We start from the raw sequence: 24,298 nt of genomic DNA on the forward strand, positions 1-24,298 counted from the left end.
AAAAAAAGAAATGTACTCATTATCTGACTTATGTAACTGTAACCCTTCTGCACATAACCTTTAAAATAAAGAAAAAGAAACTAGTAAAAGTAGGACAAAGCATGAATAAATAATTTTATAGGATAGAATTAATTTTCTTAATACTCTTTGTTTTATTCTATCTTAATTCTGTTAAAACTTAATATTATAAAAATCAATATTAAAATTCTCCAGATCTCTATAGAACATTCAAAGGGTGACACTGATCACAATATATTTTATTTATAAACTATTTTGTTAAATGGCAACTCCTTTATACAAATATTTAACAATAATAAATGTAAAATAAATAATTTTTTAAATAAAAAAAACAAAAAACAATAGCCAGTCTAGTGAGTCCTGTTTTTCTTAAGAGTGGATGTCCAAAAACTGACCTTTGCAATCTTACAGTTCTGTCATCACTCAGTGGCAACTAATTACAATACTGTAGTAGTGAATAGTGTTATTGATAGCAAAATAGAGCCAATATGGAGGATGGAAAATGTCTGAAACAGTGTTGGCTTTGTGTATGTGGGTGCTGGTATGTGTGTATGTATGTATGCATGCATGTATGTATATGTGTATATATGTACTGGTGCTTGTACTCTCCTTTAGCTTATTTTTATTTTTGTTATTATTATTATTAGCTTTTCCCCCTAAAGGCCCTACTACTTGAGCAACAGCTCTACTTCTGGCTTTTTTTGTGGTTAATTAGAAATAGAACTCTGATGGACTGGCTTTGAACTACAATCCTCAGATCTCAGTCTTCTGAGTAGCTAGGATTACAGGAATGAGGCACTGGTGCCTGGCAACAATTTCGATTTTACAAGTTTAAACATCTTGTCAGTTTATAAGCAACATCAGTAAAATTTATCATTTGAAAAATAAAGAACACAGGTGTTTATTTATAGTTTTTTAAAAGTACAGAAGACAGTTTTCCTTATCACAATCTTTCTCTCTTTTTCTCTTTTTGTCAGTGGTGGGGCTTGAATTCTTTTTTTTTTCTTGCCATTGTTTTATTTATTTATTTATTTTTATTGTGAAAATACTGTATAGAGAGGTTAAAATTACATGGGTAAGATAATGAGTACATTTCTTATCAAGCATTGTTGCCTCCTCCTTTGTTTCCCCTTCCCATCCCTTCCCATACTCCCCCACCCTCGCCCCCTTAGCCGATCCTCCCCCCCCACCAAAGTTGTAAAGTTCGTTTTTCGACATAATGACTTGTACATATCATTGTTGCAATGGGTCCACCTGTATTCCTAGTTAAATGACTTGTTTTTTCCCTTCCCCTTCACAAATTATACCAACATCAAATACAATGAAAGCAGGGGTTATACCGTGGGGGAGGGACATACAAAGCAACAAAGAAATCATCTTATAAATATGTTAGAAACAAATGTTTTTTTTTTCTTTCATGGGGCTTGAATTCTGGCCCTGAGCACTGTCCCTCACACACACACACACACACACACACACACACACACACAGCACTGGGTAAGAACCAAGAAGAATGCAATTCTTATCATAAAAAATACCGAGCTGACAGCATGTAGCCCAGGCCACCTCACGAGGAGACCAGCTGGTTCCCTGAAGTCAGGAGACCAATCAGATTACCTTTCTCCTCTAACGGTTCGTTGTCACATGTCAAACTACTCTACTTGTGAAAACCTGTGAAAGACTCGGGACCCTTTACAAACATTTCTGAATCTCCAATTTCCTTTCATTGCAAGCAGGGCATCTGCTATGAGGCAGTTTTATTACACTGGTGATTAGCCGTCGTTGGATATACCATCCATCAAGCCATGGCCTGCAACTTCCCTCTCCATACATTCAGTCCATCATCAGAAGCACTATGTGACCTCTCGCTGCACTGAAAATGTGCAAGGAAGCATAGTGGGAAGCACAAAGACGAAACACAGAAAATTTTCAGATAGGAAAGATTCCCCTCTCAAACAGTAGAAAAAATACACAAAAAACAGCCCTATGAGGCGAGTGTTTGGCAAATCATGTAAAAGCTAGAGCATAATTCGAACTGAGTAAGTAATAATTCTGTCTCAGGTGTACTGATAACACAAATAGAAATTCCATTTCTATCTTTTGCTACTAAATCACTATTATTGTGATTTTTAGTGTAGCAGTGTGTGTGTGTGTGTGTGTGTGTGTGTGTGTGTGCATGTTGTTTCTGGTTGTAAGAAGAATAGGCATTCATTGTAGATCTGAGAATACGGTCATGAACTACCCTGCCCAGATTGTTTATTGGGATGTTGGTCTCATGGACTTTTGCCCAGTTGGGTCTCAAATTGCAATCCTACCCATGCCCACCATCTGAGAATCTGGGATTATAGACATGAGCCACTATACACAGATCTTCATTTAACTCCGATACCAGGCTATTAGAAAATCTAGGTTTTCTTCCTTGACAAAAGACACTGTGTCCTACATAAAAACTGGGTACAAGGTAGCTTGGCTAGGCACCAGGGAGTTTGGGGAAGGAAAGAAGAGCCATTCTTTGCTACCAGGCAGGAATAGCCTCCTAGCACTCTGGAGTGCAATGGGGTAGGAAGCACTTTGAATGAGTCTGCAGGAAACAGTATAATAATACCAGGTAGGGACTGTGAGGAAGGTGGCCACTAAGCAAAGCCTTAAAGCATGATTAGGAGTTACATTTAGTTTTAAACCACAGTTCATGTTAGAATTCTCCAAGCACTTAGAAAAAACACATTAGTTTTCATTGTTTTATTGCTCATTTGGGGTCATCTTCAATTCTAACACCTTGATCATAGTTCCCATTTTAATTTTTGTTTTACCCTGAAAGCATGAAAACAATCATCTTAAATATGTGATAAACATGAGATACACTCTCCTCTCCAGAGATTCTGGTATTCTATATAAATTGTTTATTCTGTGTCTTAGGTAGCTTTCTAATGAGCATGTTCAGGAGCTATTTTCCTAGTGTAAAGATGTTCTGATCATTTGCTTTTCAATAAAAGTTTTCTGTTATCAGAATGTTTTCGAGGCCTAATGGAAAAAAGAGGAAGAAATATACCTTTTCCACTAGGAATAAAAAAGTTGTACTAGAGGAAAACACATGGAAAATACTTCAAGATCAAGGCACAGGCTTGTTAAAAAGATTTAACAAGCCTGTAGTAGCTCAGAAAATAACAGCAAGAATTGACAGCTAGGATGGAGTCAAATGAAAAGGTGTCTGCACATCAAAGAAAACCATCTACAGAATGGGAGAAAAATGTTTTCCAGCTTCCAATATGATAAGAGAATAATATATAGAATATAAAAAGAACTTAAGATGTTAAGCAACTAGAGAATAAGTAATGCAATTAATAAGCAGACAAATGAATTGATTCGACAGTTTTCAAATAAAATTATGGCCTTTGCAGGAACACAAATGAAACTGGTAATCAACATGTTAAGTAAAATAGGTGAGACTAGCAAAGAAAAAAGCACATGGAAGTTTAGATACATGTAACTTAGATCCTCCCAAAGGATCTACATTTCAATAGAAAAAGTATAAAAAAAGGAACTAGTGGGAGGTGAGTGGGTGGGTGGGAAAGATTATGGAGGTGGGAAATAATCTCATGGAAATACATTGTACACACGTATGAAAAGTTCATAGGAAGTCCATTTTATAAAACTAGCAAGAGGCAGGAGGATGAAAGTGATAAATGGGGTGAAGTGATCAGGTACACTATATGCATATATGGAGATAATACTTCATACAATTAATATGCAACAATAGAAAAAACAAAAGGAATAAAAAGCTTCTTTTCAGATGAATTTTTTTTTTTTTGCCGGTTGTGGGGCCTGAACTCTGGGCCTGGGCTCTGTCCCTCAGCCCTTCAGCTCAAGGCTAGTGCCCTACCACTTGAGCCACAGCACCACTTTCTGCTTTTTCTGCTTATGTGGTGCTGAGGAATCGGACCCAGGGCCTCATGCATGCAAGGCAAGCACTCTACCACTGAGCCACCTTCCCAGCTTCAGATGAATTTTATAGACAAGCACACGCTGTATATGACCAGGAAAATCATACTGTCTGAATTTAATGTGGATTAATTTCTATTTACGTAGCATACCTTCTTGTGTGCATTTTGTGGTTTTCATTTTATCTCCTTGTCTCTGTTGTTAATCCCAGTTTAAGGTATTCACTACTTACACCCATGTTTATGCTGCTGCTTTGATAAGAAAGACACAACTTCCGGTTTATATTTAGAGATTTGGGCAGGGATGGAGAAAGAGTGCTATATGAAACTCAGACTATAAAGTCAAAATTTAATAAAAGGTGGGCATAAAGGTGTTAATTACTAGTTCTGTGAACTTATATAAGTATAATAATATATGCTTCCCCTGAGAGTGGGAAGGGCAACAGTCCTCTGGCTATCCCAACTTGCTTCTGGATTAGTAACAAACAAAGCTTTATTATAAGATATGTTGGTGCGGGACATGTGTGGCTGGGGAGTGAGCACCGGGAATGGGTTCACTGAGCAGAAGCAGTGACTCCGAACATGGGATTAGAAGTCAGAACACTGGAGTTGGGAGATGACATTGTCATCAGAGCGGCTGGGGGTAAAGTACGGCTCTGAGTGGCGATTCCACTCCTTACATCCAGGAGGCTGCGTGGAGCACGACCACATCTTCCGAAGACAGATGGAATTAGAGACATTAAAAGGCACCCCTACCAGTCTCTTTTCTACAAGCACATGGAAGGGTAGGTGTTCTCTGTCAGTGAGTCCTTCTTGCCATCCTTATCATTTTCAGCTCTCTGAGCCTGCCCAGTGGTTATATAGTTTCCTTTGGGGCAGGTGAACTGATCAAGTGTTTTGTGTTTCACAGAAAGCGTGTGCTGGTGTTCATGCAGCCGACAGTGCCTGGGGTTTTCCTAGCTTCCGCCTGGGTACATCCTAGTCTTTTGCTATCCTGAACAACAAGAACACCCCAAGGCTGTTCCTCAGCCCAGCAAGCTCCAAAACCTGGGTCAACACACGCACGTTGACAGTGACGGCTTTTCTCAGTGGTAGAATTAAATTGACAAAAGCTATGAAACCAATAAATAAGAACAGCAAGTCCTCATCTAGTGTAAAATAAGGAGTTATAAACTAGGGAAAAACTGAATTCAAAAACCGGTACCACTGGAAGGTTCTTTCCTGGTAGCCAGGATGTATGGGAATTAGTTGCCGATTAAAGGGACATTTGTGACAGTGTTTTGCAGAGCATAAGTAACCATAACAAGCATTTTAAAAAGCAATATTTAATGAACATTATAGGCACCAATGCAACCAAGAGTTAAAAGAACGCAGAAGAGCGGTTTATAGTTCTGTGGCTCAATGATGAGAGGAAATGTAAAATGTCGGAATTTTATAGGTTAATATTATTAATGAAAATGTAAGCATGCATATTTTAATGAAGACTCCTGTGTGTAATCACATATTGGCTTAATTCCTTTGGCCTATGGGTTAGTGGCTGTATTTAAAAGAAAAGAGAAGGCCGTAGGCTGTGACTTATAAGATACTGCCATTTGTAAAAGACAGATAATCCAGGAGAATCCAGTTACGCTGCTGTTTAACTCATAATGACTTGTATGCTAGGGATCTGCAAAGGGCTAAACTCCCAGAAGGCTAGATGCTACACAATTCTAAGCCACCTGGATAAGAGCAGGTTTTCCCCAAGGATGAGTTACCCTTAATTTCTATGGTATTTTTCTAAGATGCTAAAAAACAGAACCAGCTGTGGACTAGAACGAGATGGTGAAAACCATGTGCATTTTGATTCACAGGACTTGGAAAATTATGGTTGAGATAGGAGTCTTGCAAATGTTTTTCTGTTTATTTCTAATTTTAGCCAACTTTTATCCTGATAGGATTTTTTGGTTCATATTTAGAGATAATTACAGTTTTTCATCTTGAATATTGCTAATGCTAGGGGCAAACCCACACATCTAATAAATAAACTTGAGCTTTCCTTTTTATGTTCCCTCACAAGGGAAAATCACTAACAGCTTTTCCTTGCACAGCTTACTTCAATTAGTTCTTCTTTCACTACACTATTTATAAGACTTGCCTCAAGCAAACGTGTGAATGGTTCCTCATGTTGCTGATACTCAGGTATTAAGAAATGAAGAAAGCAGAACAGTGGTCCATTAAACAGGGCTGTTCTGTAGCCCAGAAAGATGAGACTTAACATGAAGGTAGAATAGTGACCTTATTTTCTCATTTAGTTCTTTGCCTTTATGGCAGAGAGAACTTGTGAGAGAAAAGAGAGAGAGAGAGAGAGAGAGAGAGAGAGAGAGAGAGGGATATAATAGTTGCCTAAGTAAAAACAACAACACTGATGCCTTATAGAGAAAGGGGAGCTTCTAGTTGAAAAATTAATACACACTAGCAAGAATGTCTAAATTCAGCACATTTTTCAACACAAAGAAGGGTCTGGTGCTTCATTTTGCTTACTCTGCCCTAAGTTCCTCATGACACTGTTGCTAGTAGAGTTGAAGAGTCTTCATTTGTAGATGTGATTCAAGTCAGATTTTTCTCCCCTTGTACTGGGGCTTGAACTAAGGGCCTACGCACTGTCCCTGAGCCTCTTTGTGCTCAAGGTTAGCACTCTAACACTTGAACCACAGTGCTACTTCTGGCTTTTGCTGAATAGTTTATTGGAGATAAGAGTCTCACAGACTTTTCTACCTGGGCTGGCTTTAAACTGATCCTCAGATCTCAGCCTTCAGAGTAGTGAAAATTATGGGCGTGAGCCATTGGTGCCAGGCTTCAAGTTAAGTTTTATGGTCTCTTTTAGAGCTTAGGCTTCATTTGACTTCATTAGACTTAGACATCATTTAGAGTTTAGACTTAAATTTTTTTTCTCTCTAGCTTTCTCTCTTTCTCTCTGGTTTTCAGGATGACTTTCACCCACTGTATCATCTTTCATTATGTATTTGAAGATTAGCTCCAAGTACTTACTGGGTTGAGTACCACAGTGAAGAAAAGTTCACCTCCTTGGATGCTCTTGTCCAGCTCCCTTGGACCCCCTGGGTATTCTTTGTAGAAAATGGTGTGAGTGAAAAGTCCACAGGTCTGTCTTGGAAGAACCTGGAGGAAAATGCCCGTGTAAGGAGAAGAGCTCTTTAAATTACTCAGTTGAACTAAGTGTTCACTTTTGTCCTCATGAAAAGTGATATAATTGAACTCTAACCAGGGCCTGGAAACATTCTGGGAAAGATAGGATAATATTGATGGAACCATGCGGAAAGTTAAAGAAATATTTAAAACTAAAATATACTTCGCATTATTTTAGCTACTTTTCTATTTCAAATGTAAAGGTCAGTACTTTTACTATGAAGCCTAATATACATTAGCTTCTTAACAAATAAAAAGGAACAAACCATTGCAAATAGTTCAATTGTTGGTGTTACATTATAATCCCTGTAGGCAAATATGTAAAGGATGACACTTTCTGCTGTATTCTGCACATGCATTGGAAAAGGATGTCAACTGTTACTGTGCTGCTTTGGAAATGACATTTTAAATTAGAACAAATAACCTGAAACACAAATCATTGCATCTGCTCTAGTTTGAAAAGATTACCACAGGGTGTCGTGAGTGACCAAAATTCTAGGTGTGAAGCTTGCCAGTTCTAAAATAAGAGGTTAACCATTTGGTTAGTAACTATTTGAAAGTGTCATAAGCAGGATGATAAATGCTGGCGATTATCTGTCTCTGTTATACATTATTTTTATTTTCAAAGTTGTACAGATTGACTGATAAAAGTCCAAGTGCAATGATAGATCACAAGATGAGGCTATGTGAGATGGAACAGTTTTTCATTCAATCTAATAGGAGGATCTCAGGATGACCTGTGTTTATCTCTATACATTTAAAGTGCAGAAAATCAATGAACATATTTTGGAGAGTTGTAAGTTGTGCACCATCTTACCTGAGCAGGTGCTGTGCTTCTGCTCCTAAACAAGCTGCCTCCTACTGTCTTGACTCTAAAAACATATTTAGTTCAGAAAACACTGCTTAAGACTTCCTGTATTTTGCATTCCTTTACAAATATACTAGGATTTTGTTGTTGCTTTTAGTTTGACTTTTTATTTAACCCAGTTCCTGAAAAGTTTTCTTAGGAAACATAATTCCCAGCTCAATATATTGCTGAATAAATCAAGCTTCTATTTCCTATTTACTTTTGTAAACTTGTTAAAATTTTACCTTGTTCATATCTCTGTGTTTTATATCTATGTCTCTATATGACTTATAGCTCCCCTTTATCTTGAAGCACTTGGAAGACTGTTAGTTTAAATAAAAAAGTATTAACTCTGGTGATGTTTACATTTGCAAGCATTCTTCACTATCAAATACTAAGCACAAAATTAACAACAAAAAAGGGATAAGAGAAACATGCTAAATGAGAATATATTTTTTTCGAGCAATCCTTGGAAATGGCATTTCTTGGAAAGTAAACTTGTTTTTTTTTTTTTGTTGTTGTTTTGGGTCCAGTCGTGGGGCCTGAACTCTGGGCCTGGGCACTTTCCCTCAGCTCTTCAGCTCAAGGCTAGCACTCTACCACCTGAGCCACAGCGCCACTTCTGGCTTTTTTCTTATGTGGTGCTGAGGAATCGAACCCAGGGCCTCAAGAATGCAAGGCAAGTGCTCTACCACTGAGCAACCTTCCAGCCCATTGGAAAGTAAACTTGAATGTAATAGTCCTTCATCCATTTATCAGATACTTATTCCAATCTTGATGCCTGTCCAAGGGGAGAATGTTTTCTTTTCAAAAATATTTTTGTCGGCCTATATTGATCCTACAAAGAGGTTTAGTTGTGTTGTTTCCATGCATACATATAATGTACTTTGAATATATTCACTTTTACTTGAAGGAGTTAAATCAGTGTAAGGAGAGATATTCAAAAGTGAAGCGAGAAAATGCCCAAATCTGATTAAATGCTCGGTTAGTGCAGCATTATAAAAATGTGTGACTATAAGTAAATCACTCATTGGATTCAGTTTGAGTTCTTGCTTGGAAAATTATGCAAGACCTAAAGAGCTCTCCATGCGCCTTGTTTGCCCAGCGAGTTCTATTTTAAATGGCAAAAGAAGTGAAAAATATTGAGATTTGTCTCTTCTGTGAATTATTTGAGTTGGAGCATGGTGAAGACTCTGCCGCTCTAGGAAGGGTCGTCCCTGCAGTGCTTCAGAGAGTCTGGGCACCACCAGGACTCCTGGGAACACAATGGCCCCCACAGGAGGGTAAGGAGGTTCTCAGGATGCCATGATGGTTCTTGGCAATGGCACAGGAGGCCCCGCATATTCCTTGAAACAGCCCTCTTGTGCTAGAGCAGGAATAAGAGACCTTTACCACATATTTGGCTAGCCTGTAGATATCCTCTAGATAGGTATCCTATAGATCTGGTTCTGGGAGTGTAATACCATCAGATTTGAACCTAAAAGAGACACTAATGGAAACCTTACCGCCGCTGACAACTCCCAGTTGGGAGATGGTTATGAGAGCCTTAGTGAATAGATAGGAATCCTATGGTATCGTAAGCCAGACTCCCATAACTAAAAACAGGCAAAGGTCCCAACATTATTTCTGATCAGTAGAGACCATGAGAGGGTGGAGGGAGGAGGCTACTGCCTGCAGAGTTAATGACAGGTTTTGCCAGTGGGCAGCTGCGTTGGTCACAGTAAGTAGGGAGCTGCGTAGTCTTGCTGAGAGGCTATTGGGTCTCTCCACACATGTTTAACAACTAGGATTAAGTACAGCTCTGGTTCCCATTAGCTCCTTATGGGATGAAGATAAACACTGTCTATTTGAAAGTGCAAGACTCAGCTTAAAGTTCAAGAACTTTGAACTTGTTTCGTTTTTGTGTGCCTAGAGGTGTACAGGAATTCAGAAGAGAGTAAGATCACCGTGGGCCTCAGACTGGCACGGAGCTCATGTATATTAGCATTCTTTTGGGGGAACTGTAAGACATGGCACTTGATGCTGAAGTAGAAAGAGGCAGAAAGTCAAGGTAGCAGAGTGGCCACAGGAATGAGGAGCAGTCCTGTTGTGGGCCTCCTGGGCTGGATGAGTCTAAGTTGCATGGGGATAGGAAGAGACAAAAGAGGATGCAAGCCAGAGTGATTGAGGTATTTGGCAGTGTGGAAACTACTAGAACTCATAAGGCTGAGGAAGGGCAAGTGAGGTCTGTCTGCAGTCTGTCTGCAGTGCTAATGCTTCAACTACAGAACTGAATTAGGAATTGAGGAATCAATGAGTTTCTGTTAAAGGCTTTTGAGTTTGATTTCTGGAGTTTGCTTCATCTCAAACAGCGAACTATGCATTGACCTAAAATTTACTCCTCAGGTACTGGCCCTATTTTTGCCACAGTCTCTCACTAAGAGAGTGTGTTGGCTCCTGGGGTCTGCTTTGTATCTTTCTTTGGATGGCTGCTTGCTCTGTTCTCTCTCCTTTTGAATAATCCATGGCCTACTAGACATTTCTCACTTGGAAACTCTCACCCAGGTGACCACACATCCAACTTTTCTATGCAAAAGTGGAACCAGGGAGACAATTCCATCAAAACAGGATCTGTTAGGGGCCTGTTAGTAGCTACAAAATTCATGTATTTAAAATACAGGCAAAATGTGTTTTCAGAAAGGAAGAAATGAGCATATCTCAAGAGATATAACCCAGCAAGTTTCCTGGCCATAAGAAACAGAGACAAAACAAAACAACATTGAATAAAATCATTTTAGAGACTTAACTTCACTATCCTAAAACTACCTATGAGTTCATAATGACAGAAGACCACTGAGTGCTTTTAAATTATGAGACAAGTCAGGTCTTTTAAACTCTGGTCGGAACCCTGGCAGTTTGAGGCATGGTAAATTTATTTTCAGGGCAGAGGAAGGGCAGACTCACATAAAATGTGGCTATTATATTCACAACTAGCATTTATAATATCTTTTTTTAAATTGAGGGACAAGTCAAGATGTGAGTTGATCCAAGACGAATGTCATTACCCACTCTAATTTTTGTAGACCTCAGGATATTGTCTGAAAAAAGTCACTTTTGCCTAATTCTTTTTTTGGGGGGGTCCAGTTGTAGGACCTGAACTCTGGGCCTGGGTGCTGTCCCTCAGCTCTTCAGCTCAAGGCTAGCGTTCTACCACCTGAGCCACAGCGCCACTTCCGGCTTTTTTCTTTTTGCTTATGTGGTGCTGAGGAATCGAACCCAGGGCCTCATGCATGCAAGGCAAGCACTCTACCACTGAGCCACCTTCCCAGCCCCACTTATGCCTAATTCTTAAGGATAGACATCTGTTCAAAAGTATCAGTCTGATTCAAAGTTTCAAGTGGCTCATTGCCTAGTGATTTTTGGGTTGTTTCTTCCTTGGGTGTGAGTCTAAATTAGTCCATTCCTAACTTCCCAGGTACCTCCCTGGGATTTTATGACTTGGAGGAAAAATACTAAAGTTTAATGACTTACTTTGGGAGGTCTCACAAACTATTAGGCAGTAATATTTTGGCAGTATTTGTTAATCACCATAGTAGAACAAAACAAAACAAAACCCAACAGAAGCCCTGGAGAGAATTAGTCAATGGATAGTAATCATCTAATTAACATTATCTATCATTACTGTCTATTATTATCTGTTAATGATTATTCAGGTCTTCACATGTGGCTTCTTGCTGTGTAGCTTAATTTTTATTTTTTAGCTTGCTGTGTAAGAAGAAAAGCATGGTTTGGCTTACAAAAGGGCAGCATAGTTAATAGAGTTGGCATTAGTTTTACTTACTATGTCATACTGTGTGGTTTTTTTTTTGGGGGGGGAGAGAAATAGTGACTTCTAAAATCATCTGCAAATTCATTGTAATGTTTCCAAAATTTAATGTCAGGAATATATACAGCTTTTTTTTTTTCTGTAAGTTGTGGGGCTTGAACTCTGGGCCTGGGCGCTGTCCCTCAGCAATTCAGCTCAAGTGAGTGCTCTACCACTTAAGCCACAGCTCTACTTCAGATTTTCTGGTGGTTAATTGAAGATAGGCATCTCATGGACTTTCCTGCCTGGGGTGGCTTTGAACCACTAGCCTCATATCTCAGCCTCCTGAGTAGCTAGTATTACAAATGTGAGTCACTGATGCCTGGCTATATGCCATTTTTAAAGTTGCATTTGCAGAACTGTGAAGAAGTGACTTTAAAGAGAACATCCTTCCCTTAGAAAGAGCAAATGCATGTCCTGCTTAGAGGCGCTTTCACCACAGTTTGATTTTTAGAAAAATATTATCGCTAGGTAGCTGTACCCAGGGGTATCAGTTCAGCCTATCAGTTTGTGAATACAATGCATCTTGTTCAATGTCACCCCTTCCGTCATTCTTCCCCATGGTTGGTCTCTCTCTCCTTCCTGTCCTGGGGAATTAGTGGCAGGCTCTGTGTTGGGCAGCAGACTCACCATGATGTTTTTGTGGATGAAGCCCCTCCGGTATCTGGCTGGTTTCAGGTGTGGGTATTCTTCTGTGCTGGTGATTTTAATATTCCAGACCTTCTTCCAGGCCTCGTAAAGCTGAACGTGCACAGGGTAGACGCCTGAGTGGTGGGGGGCCACTGCATAGCCCATGTCAGTGGGAATGCCGTGTTCCTAAGACCAAGCAGACCATGATGAGCCAGGGCCAAGATTTGTGGCTAATCTGGTTCTTACCACAGCATTTTGAAATATACTCTAAATAAATGTATTCAAATACATCACTGTGTATTAAAACAGGAGTGATGGACATGTAGACCTCTAGACAGCATGAAGTCAGGCAACTCTTTTACCAGTTTTGATCTTGCTGTAGGTGGGCTTGAGAGGTGACAGGTCAGACACATCTTTGTGTTTATTATTGTTCTCAATTTCCTCCCTCCCTCCCTCCTCCCTTGCTTCCTTCCTTCGTTCCTTCCTTCCTTCCCTTTTCTTTCTTCCCATTCCCTTCCCTCTCCCTCCCTCAGCCTTCCCTCCCTCCTCTTTTTTATTTCCTTTATTCCCTCATTTTCTTCCTTCCTATTTCCTTCTTCCCCTTCCCTCCCCTTCCTTCCTATTCCCCTCCCTCCTCTCTCTTTCTTTCTCTTCCCTTCCCCACCCTTCCCCTCCCCTTCCTTCCCATTCCTTCCCCTTGAGCCACAATACTAGCCCAGTTTCTTGCTGATTATTTAGGATATGGAGTCAGTCAGACTTTTCTGCCCTCACTGGCTTTAAAGTTGCAGTCCTTTAGATCTCAGTTTCCTGAGTAGTTAGGATTACAGGTGTGAGCTCTGGGCACCTGGTTCTTGCTCATAGTGCCAACAACTTAAATAACAAATGCTTGCTACAAACAGTATTGAGCATTCTCCATAGAGCAAAAGTGAAGAATTAGAAGAACAGTGACTCAAGTTCACCAGTCCTGCTCAAAGGATTTTCTTTTGTTGGCTGAAGTTTCTGCAGTGTTTGTTACATATCTATTGTCCCCTAGTATGTGGGCCAGTAATAGTCTTCTGAGACATCAGAACAAAGTAGAAAGTATAAAATTACATAGAGCATTTTTTTTGGAAATAGACCCATAACAACAGCAGAATATACTGTAAGAGCCAAATAATCTGGAAAATTAAATGACTTGAAATCTGATGTTTATACATAAAATGGGTCCATTTTTAAAAGGTTTTATTGGGCACTGGTGGCTCACGTCTGTAATCCTACCAACTTGGGATTCTAAGGTCCAGTGGATCACCGATAAAAGTCAGAGTCCATCTGCAAATATAACCAGCAAAAAGCCAACTGAAAGCATGGCTTGAGGGGTAGAATACTGGCTGAGCAAGCAGGAAGCTCCAATTCCAAACCTAGAAATGCTCACTCCTAATAAAGGGATCTCAGAATCACACATGCACAACGGTACAGTCATATGTCATAATGCCTCTTACTCTCATGGTCCTCCTTAGGTTATTTTCGATACCCAAACGAAATCTAAAGTGAAACCGGATAATTTCCTTAGGTTATTTTCAAAACCCAAATGAAATCTAAAGTAAACTGGATAATTTTGAAGGGGGTTTAGGACAATTTTGCATCATGGTAAACGGTGTTCTGCTTGAGGTGGTTCCTGAGCTCTGATTGGATTGCTGTAGGGCATAGAGGGAGGGTACACAGGCAGAAATGATGAAACATGGTTCAGGTTTTGTGGGCACAGACATTATTTTTCTCCTGAATGAGTCTTAATTTATTTTCTGTATTTTTAATTACTTGATAGTCTTCAAAGGTTCCACTTAAGTAGATTTCCTTTGAATTAGTCATACTTGTCTGCTTGCCCTGGACCAGTGTCACACACAGAGAACCGTAGTATGAGGCGGCTAAGCGGATTGAGCTGTGGAAATGTGCTACAAACAGATGTGCAAAGAGCAAAAGACATGCAGTAAGCTTTGTCCCTCCACCAAAATACTAACCAAAAGGGGAAGGAAGTATGCAAAGCACCCGAACACAGAAGAAAAGCAGAGTTCCTTCAGCTCCTGTCAGATTCCTTCCGGTGACACAAAAGCCCCTCAAAAATTGATCCCAACCTGACACACATAACCTGATCTCCTATGGCATCCAGCATTCCTTTCCCATTTCTTTAGGACTGCCACCATGTCTTTGCTGTACATTGGACACACTATGCCCCCTCCACTGGAAAGTCTCCTCTCTCTTGGTCATTGCTCAAAGCCTGGTTCAGTTGGAGATGAGGATTCTAGTAGTAAGAGCCATGCATGGCTGCCATGAGGAGGACGATATGATATGGGGTCCCACAAATAGAGTGAGTCACACCTGGGCTAATGAAGGCTGGGAAGAAGCGATTGGTGTTCTTCATTTCATCTGCAACCCACGTAGACATTTCTTCACTGTGCAACTCTTAGTCCTTTACTCCATCACTAAACCTGAGCTGAAATGTCTCCTTGTCTATATTAGTTTTTAAAAACTCAAAGCAATTTTGTTTTGGTCAGTCATAGTATTTGAACCTAGGACCTAGGGATTGTTCCTGAGTATTTTTGCTCAAGGCTACCACCTTATGCTATAGCTCCACTTCTGGTTTTCTGGTGGTTGATTGGAGTTAAGAGTCTCACAGACTTTCCTGCCTAAGATATCATCAAAATGTGATTCTCAGATCTCGGTCTCTTGAGTAGTTAGGATTGAAGGCTTGAAGCCACCAGCATCTGGCCCAAAGCAATTTTTCAATTACAACCTGGCATATCAACACATAATTATTGTCAACAAAGGTCTGTACAGGATTAATTAAAGCAATTTAAAAGTAAGGATGTGATGATACAAACCAGATAAAATGAATTTCAATCAAAGATTTTTTTGACAAGAAAAAAAAAAACTGCCACAAGTTTAAAACTTTTTGAAGAGCCTGGGATGAAAGCAGGGATGAAAGCAAGGATGGATTCACTGTAAACAGGGCAACTTTATAAGAAATCATGTTGATTAAGAGCTCAAGACTGGTGGCTCACGCCTGTAATCCTAGCTACTCAGGAGGCTGAGATCTGAGAATTGTGGTTTCAAGCCACTTGAGCAGGAAAGTCTGTGAAACTCTTATCTCCAATTAATTACACAAAAAAGACAGAAGTAGAGCTGTGGCTCAAATGATAGAGTGCTAGCTTTGCAAAAAGAGCTCAAGGACAGCTCCCAGGCCCACTTTATGCCAAGATTGGCAAAAATAGAACAAAACAATGCTCAGGACAGTTATAAATGCCTGCAAGTAACCTGCTAGGTGTTCAGGACCTGTCTTAATAATAAAAGAGTCTCCCTTGCTTGGGGTTGCCAAACAATATTCGGTAAGCAATATACACAGTTGATATTTTTCTTTGTGGCTTTCAGCAGTAGAGTTTCATGAGCTGATTGGGTGCCGGTGCAGTGTGGCACAGTGGTAGAAAAGTTCCCTCTTGGACTCAGACACATCTGGCCATTTCACCCATTAACATCAGTGTGATGTATGGCAAAAGGCTTGCTGCATGCTCTGTTCTTAAAATGCTGGTCACTAGGGCACTTAGTACAAAGGGGCAAGAGTAATTAAATGATGTACTGAGCACAGTAGCTGTGGCTCCTGAGACATGCTACACGGTTAGTGAACACTGGTCATTATTATTGCCCTTGCTACCCTCCCCTCCCTTTGTTGCTTTTGTAAGCTATGTTACATTTGATTATGGATAGTTGACACTTATGTGCCACCCTTCCCTCTTTGCCAAAAGACACAGGAGACAGGTTCCCTACCCACCCTCCACTGTAGAAGATATACAAAAGACCAATAGATGCATGAAGAAATGTTCAACATCCTTAGCCATAATAGAAAGGCAAATCAAAACTACATTGAGGGGCTAGGAAGGTAGCTCAGTGGTAGAGCGCTTGCCTTACATGCCTGAGGCCCTGGGTTCAATTCCTCAGCACCACATAAGCAAAAAGAAAAAAAGCCGGAAGTGGCACTGTGGCTCAAGTGGTAGAGCGCTAGCCTTGAACTGAAGAGCTGAGGGACAGTGCCCAGGCCCAGAGTTCAAGCCCCATGACCGGGCCCCAAAAAAAAAAAAAGCTACATTGAGAGTTCATTTCATGCCAGACCAAATGACTGTCATCAAGGAAACCAACAACACATATTGTGCCTGGACAGTGATTCTCCTATTTGTGCTTCTTATTGTAGCTGGGATAACAATGGGTCATCACATGCGGCTTCTTCTGTTGAGGTGTAGACTCACAGGTTTTCTGCCCAGGCTAGCCAGGAACCATGATCCTCCACTTTTGTGTCTCCTAATATAGCTTGGGATGACAGGTGCATGCCACATGTTTAGCTATTGGTTATAAGAGGTCTTATGAGCTTTTTAACCAAAACTGGCCTTGAACAATGCTTTTTGAGATCTCTGTTTCCTAAATAGCTAGGATTATAGGTATGAGCCACCAGCATGTTTAAAAGAGGATTGTAGCTTCTTTTAAATGACTTTTGGATAAAGGTAACACAAATTTGCATTCCCAACATTGTATATGAATGAGAATACCTAAAAACCTATCATAGAAAAATTTAGACTATCATGTTTTGGAAGAGCTAGCTATACCTAGGTTCTTGGCTGACTATTCCCATCCAAGTCTTTCAATTTTAGATTAAGCACATATTGTTTTTCAATCTGTAGCAGAAAGTCTAAAATTAAAATTCTACTTTTAAAAAGTTTAACTTTCAATCAAAGGTCAATGAAAAACATAATGAAAGTAGCATCTTCACTCTAGGTACTCTGCATTCTGTTTTTCTAGTAAGAGAAGATATGGGTCATAAAGGCTGAGGAGTATGGCTATGCTATTATAACGTGTAAATTAAACACTCAGAGAACCAGTGGGGTTAATCCATGACCAATCTGAACTCTGAATCTCCATTTTCAGCCCTGGCCCCAGATCTGCTCTTCCTTTACGATTCTGATGTGTCATTAAATAACACTATCAGTTAACAACTAACCAGATGCTGTACCAAAAAGACAGATGTTATTTTGACACTTCCTTTTCCTCATCCTTCCCTAATCTTACTCCAATAATGGCTTCCCATCAGTACTATTTCCAGTATGTATCTTAAATGTATCTGCTTCACTCTTCTCAACAGCATCATTGTAGACCAACACACTAACTTAACCCCAGAGCCTGCGAAAATAGGTTTGTACTCTACAGTTTCCTCCCTTACCTTCTTGCATTCCATGCTCTACAAAGCAGATGAAGAATGGTTTTAAAGGCACAAACATAAACATATGAATCTCTATTCAAAAGAGATTTACATGGTTGCAAGGTGTTGGGGATTCACACCTGTAATCCTAGCTACTCAGGAGACTGAGATCTGACGATGGTGGTTTAAAGCTGACCTGGGCAGAGAAGTCTGTGAGACTCTTATCTCCAGTGAACCACAAGAAAACTGAAAGTAGTGCTGTGATTCAAAGTGGCAGAATGCTCAAGCCCCATGACCGACAAAATATAAAATAAAAAGTAAAAAAAAACCCCAAACCCAGAATATTTCCATGTTTTTCCTTTGGACTTAGAATGCAAAATTCTAGCATGATCTTCATCCCTGAAGGTATGACCATTGCCTCTTAAATACAGCCTCATTCAAAGTCTATCACCGCCACCTCCTCCCGCCTCCCGCCCGCACATGTAGTCATGTTCATGTTTTCCTCCAGCTCCCTGAACTTGTTCCTACCTCAGTACCCTCTCATATGTGGTTTGCACCACCTTGGTGTGCTCCTGCTCTTCTCTTTTACCTGAGAAGATCTGTAGGCTATCCTGTCCAGCCTTCAAACAGCCTCTACTGACAAGCCCCATGTACATCAAGTACATATTAAGACATCTCTTAGAGTGGCTTTCCTTTGTTTTTCATGGTAAACACCTATCTCTTTTACAATTAATTACCTAATATCTTTCTTCCATACTCAACAATAAGACATATAAAGTTCTGGATTGGTTTACTCACTGCTAGCTACCTAGTGCTGGGCAGCAGCAAGCACCATTCTGAGAACAAGAGTGCAGACTTGAGTCTGACCATCTTCTTCTTTTTGTTTTTACTTTCTTAATTGTCTCATAGAAACATCCAGCTTATCTGAAAAATGATCTTATGTGGGAAGTTTTAAAACATTTGTAATACCAAAAACCTCTTTGAAACTCTAGTGAAAATGAGAATTTCATTGCCACACAGACACATTTATTATTTTGGAATCATATGAGTTATACAGTATAAAATGTAAAATGATAAGACCTTCTTAAATTATTCATATACTTCCAGATAGACAATGTATAGATATTACAACTCATCCAGCTAAAAAGTCCTTAGAAAATTCCCCAAAAACAAAAGGAAAAGAGAAAAAAATAGAATTCAAGTACTCCAGCAACATAATTAACTTCATTACTGAAGAAATCTTCATTTAGTACTCCTTTTGATAGTATTTCTTTATTTACACTCTTGCTAGCTATTCAGAATGGCACTTTACTTTTAATGTTCATCTCTATTTTAATCTTTCCAATAGAAGAACTTTTAATTTTCTGCTAATGACTGAAAGATCCATTGCTTTTTTCCTCCATATTTCACAGATTAGCAAGTATGCAAACTGATGTAATTAAAAATCCCACAACGATGAGAAGTTAAACAGATCTGCTGCAATCTACACAGAGAAAAATATACTACGAGGCAATTTGCAAATACTTCTAACTGCTTTCTCTCTCTCGTTCAGTTGGAATGTTTTATTTTCTCAGTATACAGAAGATCATGCTTTGGTTAACTGTTTCATGCTATTGAAAGTTTACATTTACAATTTACACGAGTTTAAAATAAAGCTTTTGTCTATTTGCATTTGATATTTTGGAGTTGTTTTCAAGAGAAACTTCATTTATTTTGACTTCAGATGGATTCCTTAAGAATGATGCTTATTTGAGATATTATTTCTACAAGAATATATTTACTTTCAGATGATGCCAATAGGATGGCAATATAGTCACTTGTGAAATGGAAGTCTGAACTTGTCACTTGAAGTTACTTCTTTCTAAAAAAAGAGTATATACAGTGTTGAATTAAGTAAATAATAAAGAAAGAATCTTATTATCTCCATATCCTAAGATAGCCAAACCCATGATACTTAAACGTTTTATCAGTGAATTAGGAATCCTGGAGACAGAGAACGGTATAGTGTTAGGGAGAAAACAAAGATTTAGGAGTCCTAGGCTCAATCTCAATGCTCTACTTCATGGATCATAGGGTCTTGAACAGGTCGTGTAATTTTACCAAATTTCAAACTCTTTACCAAGCTGGGATAATAAAAGTAATGATTTCACAATGTGGTAGACTAAACTAAGTTAGAGTCTAGTGGTAGTGGTGGTGTCATTTAATGTTTTTTCATGAAGTTAACATGATTGTCTTTCCTTTAAGAATAAGAAATAAGTAGATTAAAGTAAGTATCTTCTTCTACCATTCCTTCTCTCCCAAACAACTTAGAATTCTTAAGAGCAGACATTCCAAAAATATGCACTATCATCATGTGTTGTATGTAATTAAAAAAACTAGTTTTCTCCAATAGAATAAATGTCCTCTCAGAAATGTTAGTCAGGTGCTGGTGGCTTGCGCCTGTAAGCCTAGCCACTCAGGAGGTTGAGATCTGCAAATCATGGTTTGAGACCAGTCCAGGCAGGAAAGTTTATGAGACTCTTATCTCCAATTAATCACCAGAAAACTGGAAGTGGAGCTGTGGCTTAAAGTGGTAGAATTCTAGCCTTGAGCAAAAGAGCTCCAGGACAGCATCCAGACCCTGAGTTCAATCCCCTAACTGACAAAAAAAGGTGAATATTATGATTAAAGTAAAAGAATATGTAGTATAAATATCTTCTGGCAAAAGTACTCAGTATTGTATATTAAATGGGAAATAAGTGATCAATAAGTGTCATCAATAGTAGAAATAGTATCAGCAGAAACTCTTCCTACACACCACCCATTTCCCTCAGGTGCACCTGCAAGCCACTAGGTGAATTACTTGATGTGTTAGAATGAAATTGAGCAGGTCAAATTCGAGAACAAATCCCAGAGATAAAAGTTAATCTAAAAATTCAGTAGCAGAACTGAGAAGGGTTACACAATGTGCACATCCTCTTCTTTCTCCTTCATATTCGATTATGATCTCTAAAAGTACAGGAGTGGGGGTCAAGTGACAGATTCTCCTCCAGTCTTCCCTCACATCTGTGAACTTTGTGTCTACTTCCACTTCACAGTGCAGTGTGGCTTCTTCTCTTCAAGTTCCCTTCAGAACTGTTGGAGGGCTATCATGTATTTGCTGAGTGCCATATGAGTAACGGCACTACTAAAGGATGTGCTTTTTGAGAATATCCAGAGGATTGATGTAAACACTTGTACTCTGCATGCACCAGGATGGTTTTTGTTTGAATTGCTATGATTTATTCAAGTAAACACAAGAAGGAGAGTTTGCAGAAATACAAAATAAAAAGAATTTATGAAGCTTTATTTTTTATATTGTAGTGAAATAACCAAAAAGAAAATTATCTGGGGATACAGTGAAAGAACTAGTGGGGTCAATTTAATCTAGCTTTCTCAGAGTTTGAAGCAGTGAATTTTATTTGGACCCCTGAGGTCTCTGAGAGTTAATAAAGCTATAAACAATTTAGTAGCAGTTTTAAATTTCCAAGACTCTTTGAAACATATGTAGTCTCTCTGAAAATATACAAGGCTGATTAAACTCGGAATCTTTAAGTCAACACAGTACTACTAATTTTGATTGAAGCTTTGTATTTCTAAAACAGTAGGCTGATGTTTGTTTGTCAGAACTATTGCATGCACTTTGGTATTTGTAATACATTGGGGTGGTAATGTTTGTTTAGCTAAGTTATAGAAACAGCCTAAATGCTCTATAAAGGATGGATAGATCCATATATTATATTACATATTATATATTTATTATATATATTATCATAATATAGGTAATATTGTGTGTATATTGTGTATATATATTGTATATATATACATATGGAGTTATATTTTCTCATCCATCAGGAAGAATAGTAGAGAAAAATGGATGAAGCTGGAACAATTATGTTAAGTGAAGTAAATCAGTCTCAGATAATCAAAGGCTATAGTGTTTTCTCTCATATGTGGAAATTAGATCTAAATTATAAATTGGATGTTACTTATAAACATATATGAAAACCTATACAGGGCCATATGCATATGTATACAAGAAAATCGACTACAGTGTGGTATAAGCAGGAGGCGATTCCAATGGCACAGCTATTTTGAACAACTAACAAATAATTGTGTTGTTGTTGTTGGTTATGAGGCTTGAACTCAGGTCTTGGATACTGTTCCTGAGCTCTTTCACTTAGGGCTAGTGCTCTACCACTTTGAGCCCCAGCACCACTTCTGGTTTTCTGGTAGTTAATTGGAGATAAGAGGCTTATGACCTTTCCTGTCTGGGCTGGCTTTGAACTGCCATCCTTAGATCTCAGCCTCCTTGAGTAGCTAGGATTACAGCTGGTAAGCAGCTGGCTAACAAACAGTTTAACCAAATGAATATCAAGAAGCTGTTGTGGGGAGTGAGCGAGGTCAACAGGAAGAGAGGAGACAAATGCAGAGAGGGAGCAGAGAAGAATGCAGCCATAATATCCAATATACATGTGTAAAAATGGAAGTAGGATCATCAAGTGTATGGGTGAGGTTGGAGAACTGGGGAGAATGATGGAAGGGGTGCCATTGATCAATATACATTGTACTCATAAATGTTGAAATGAAATCCCCTTATGCAACTACTTATGAATAATGGAAAACAAAAAAATGACTAAGTAAGTACATAAAGTAAAATGAATGCCCAAAAAGAAATGATATAAACCATATTTGAAACCATGATTGAAGAGAGAGACCTTATTGTCATGTACTGACTGTTTTAAAAGTATTCCCTGTTAGAGAAGTAATCACATTCTTATGAGGTTTGTGTAATAGTAGTATCAATAATGTGGTAGCTTTCAAATGAGCAAATTATGGTAGTGTCTAAGTATTTGGAGTTTGACTTACAAGAAATAAAACCCTTTTCCCAGCAGCCACTGGCTGTGTAATCTTAGAAAAATAACTTTAAGTTCTGCAAGCTTTCAAATATGAGAATAATCAGACTTACAGGTGGAAAGAACTAAGACAATGTCTGGTTAATCTGGGGGAGCTGAGCATTTACCCAGGAGAGTTAAGAATCTTCCTACCTGAAATACAGGTATCTGTCACATGGTGAAGGCAAAATCATCTGAGTTTGACAACATTCCCAATGCAAGTGTGAATGAAAAGAATGGGGGAGTAGGGAGCTATAGCAGTCCAGATGTGGGAAGGAAAATGAAAAATGGAATGGTGGTGAAAATTTGAAAAAAGAACCTTAAACAATACAAAGAAAGCAGTGTTGGCAGGTGCTGGTGGCTCACATTGTAATCCTAGCTACTCAAGGAGGCTGAGATCTGAGGTTGGTGCTGTGGCTCAAAGAGGTAGAGCGCTAGCCTTGAGCAAAAGAGCTCAGGGACAGTGTCCAGGCACTGAGTTCAAACTCCACTACTAACAAACCCCAAACCATAGAAGATGATACTAAGCAAAATGAGCTCTAAGACATGGACACAAGAGGTTTTACTTTGTTGTTTTTAATGTACTATGTGATTTTTTTTGTTTCTTTTGTAAATTCTTCCCCCTATGGTATATCCCCTGTTGTCACTATATTTGATTTTGGTACTCTGGTATTGTATATACATTAATTTGAATTAGGAAAGTGAAGGGGAACAACAGAATGGTGAGTCAAAGGACAGGGGGGAACCAGCGCAACAGCGATATTCACAAGACAATATGTTGGAAATGACCTGTACAATTCGGGAGGTTTGGGGGGAGAGAAAGTAGGAGAAAAAATGAGGGAAGGGGGTTAACAAATTTGACAAGAAATGTACTTATCACCTTATTTATGCAACTGTAACCCCACTGTGCATCACCTTGACAATAAAAAAAAAACTCAAAAGAGAAAGCAATGTTGAAAAGGGTGATAAGATCAAAATATATTGTATTTGTAAACTGCATTGTTAAATTGCAACTCTTTTGTACACTACTTAAGGATAATAATAGTAGTAGCACTAAAAGTAATACTAATAATACTAATAAATAGAAAGCAGTGCCTGGAAATCAGTGAAATGGTTGATAGTGCAGAGTGGAAGAAAACATCAAAGTAGGCCCAGGGTTAGCTCTATACAGAATTTATTCTCCCTTCTCCTAGGCCATTCCTTACCTCCCAGCTGTGTTTAATGACCAGCAAACACAAAACGATCAGAAAACATGACCTCTCCAATGAAAGTGAACATAAGGATGGCCAAAGCAATCAAGACTCAGGAGCAGCAATCATGGCTCTGCAAATAGACCTTCCCCTTCTGCACACCCCGCTTCATCCCACAAGTAAGAATTTATAGGAGAACTCTGAAAGGCTTTAGATCACTTCATGTCCACATAAATTTGGACAGCGAGGGGCTATTTTCATATAGTACATGTGCTAAATTTGTCTTTCTTTTCGCAAGATCAGTTTAAGTCACCAGATATATGTGCTAGAGATGAAAGCTTGCATTTCTGTAAGAGGAAAAGGGGAAAGGAACTGAGAAATGAGTCTCTACACCCTTGGTATTGTTAGAAAACATGGAATCTAGCCGGGCGCTGGTGGCTCACGCCTGTAATCCTAGCTACTCAGGAGGCTGAGATCTGAGGATCGCGGTTCAAAGCCAGCCCGGGCAGGAGAGACCGTG

At 39.1% G+C, this 24,298-nt stretch overlaps 1 protein-coding gene across 1 annotated transcript in view; it reads right to left on the bottom strand.

Annotated features, from left to right (window-relative positions):
- Window positions 1-24,298, bottom strand: part of Ndst3 (N-deacetylase/N-sulfotransferase (heparan glucosaminyl) 3) — a 143,274-nt gene that overhangs the window by 58,277 nt on the left and 60,699 nt on the right. The window contains exons 4-5 of the mRNA XM_013023762.1: window positions 12,461-12,646; window positions 6,984-7,112 (exon numbers count right to left, since the gene is read on the bottom strand). Coding sequence (XP_012879216.1) covers window positions 6,984-7,112; window positions 12,461-12,646 — 315 coding nt within the window. The remainder of the gene's footprint in view (window positions 1-6,983; window positions 7,113-12,460; window positions 12,647-24,298) is intronic.

This window comes from Dipodomys ordii, unplaced genomic scaffold (assembly GCF_000151885.1).
Source record: "Dipodomys ordii isolate 6190 unplaced genomic scaffold, Dord_2.0 Scaffold70, whole genome shotgun sequence".
Taxonomy (NCBI): Eukaryota; Metazoa; Chordata; class Mammalia; order Rodentia; family Heteromyidae; genus Dipodomys; species Dipodomys ordii.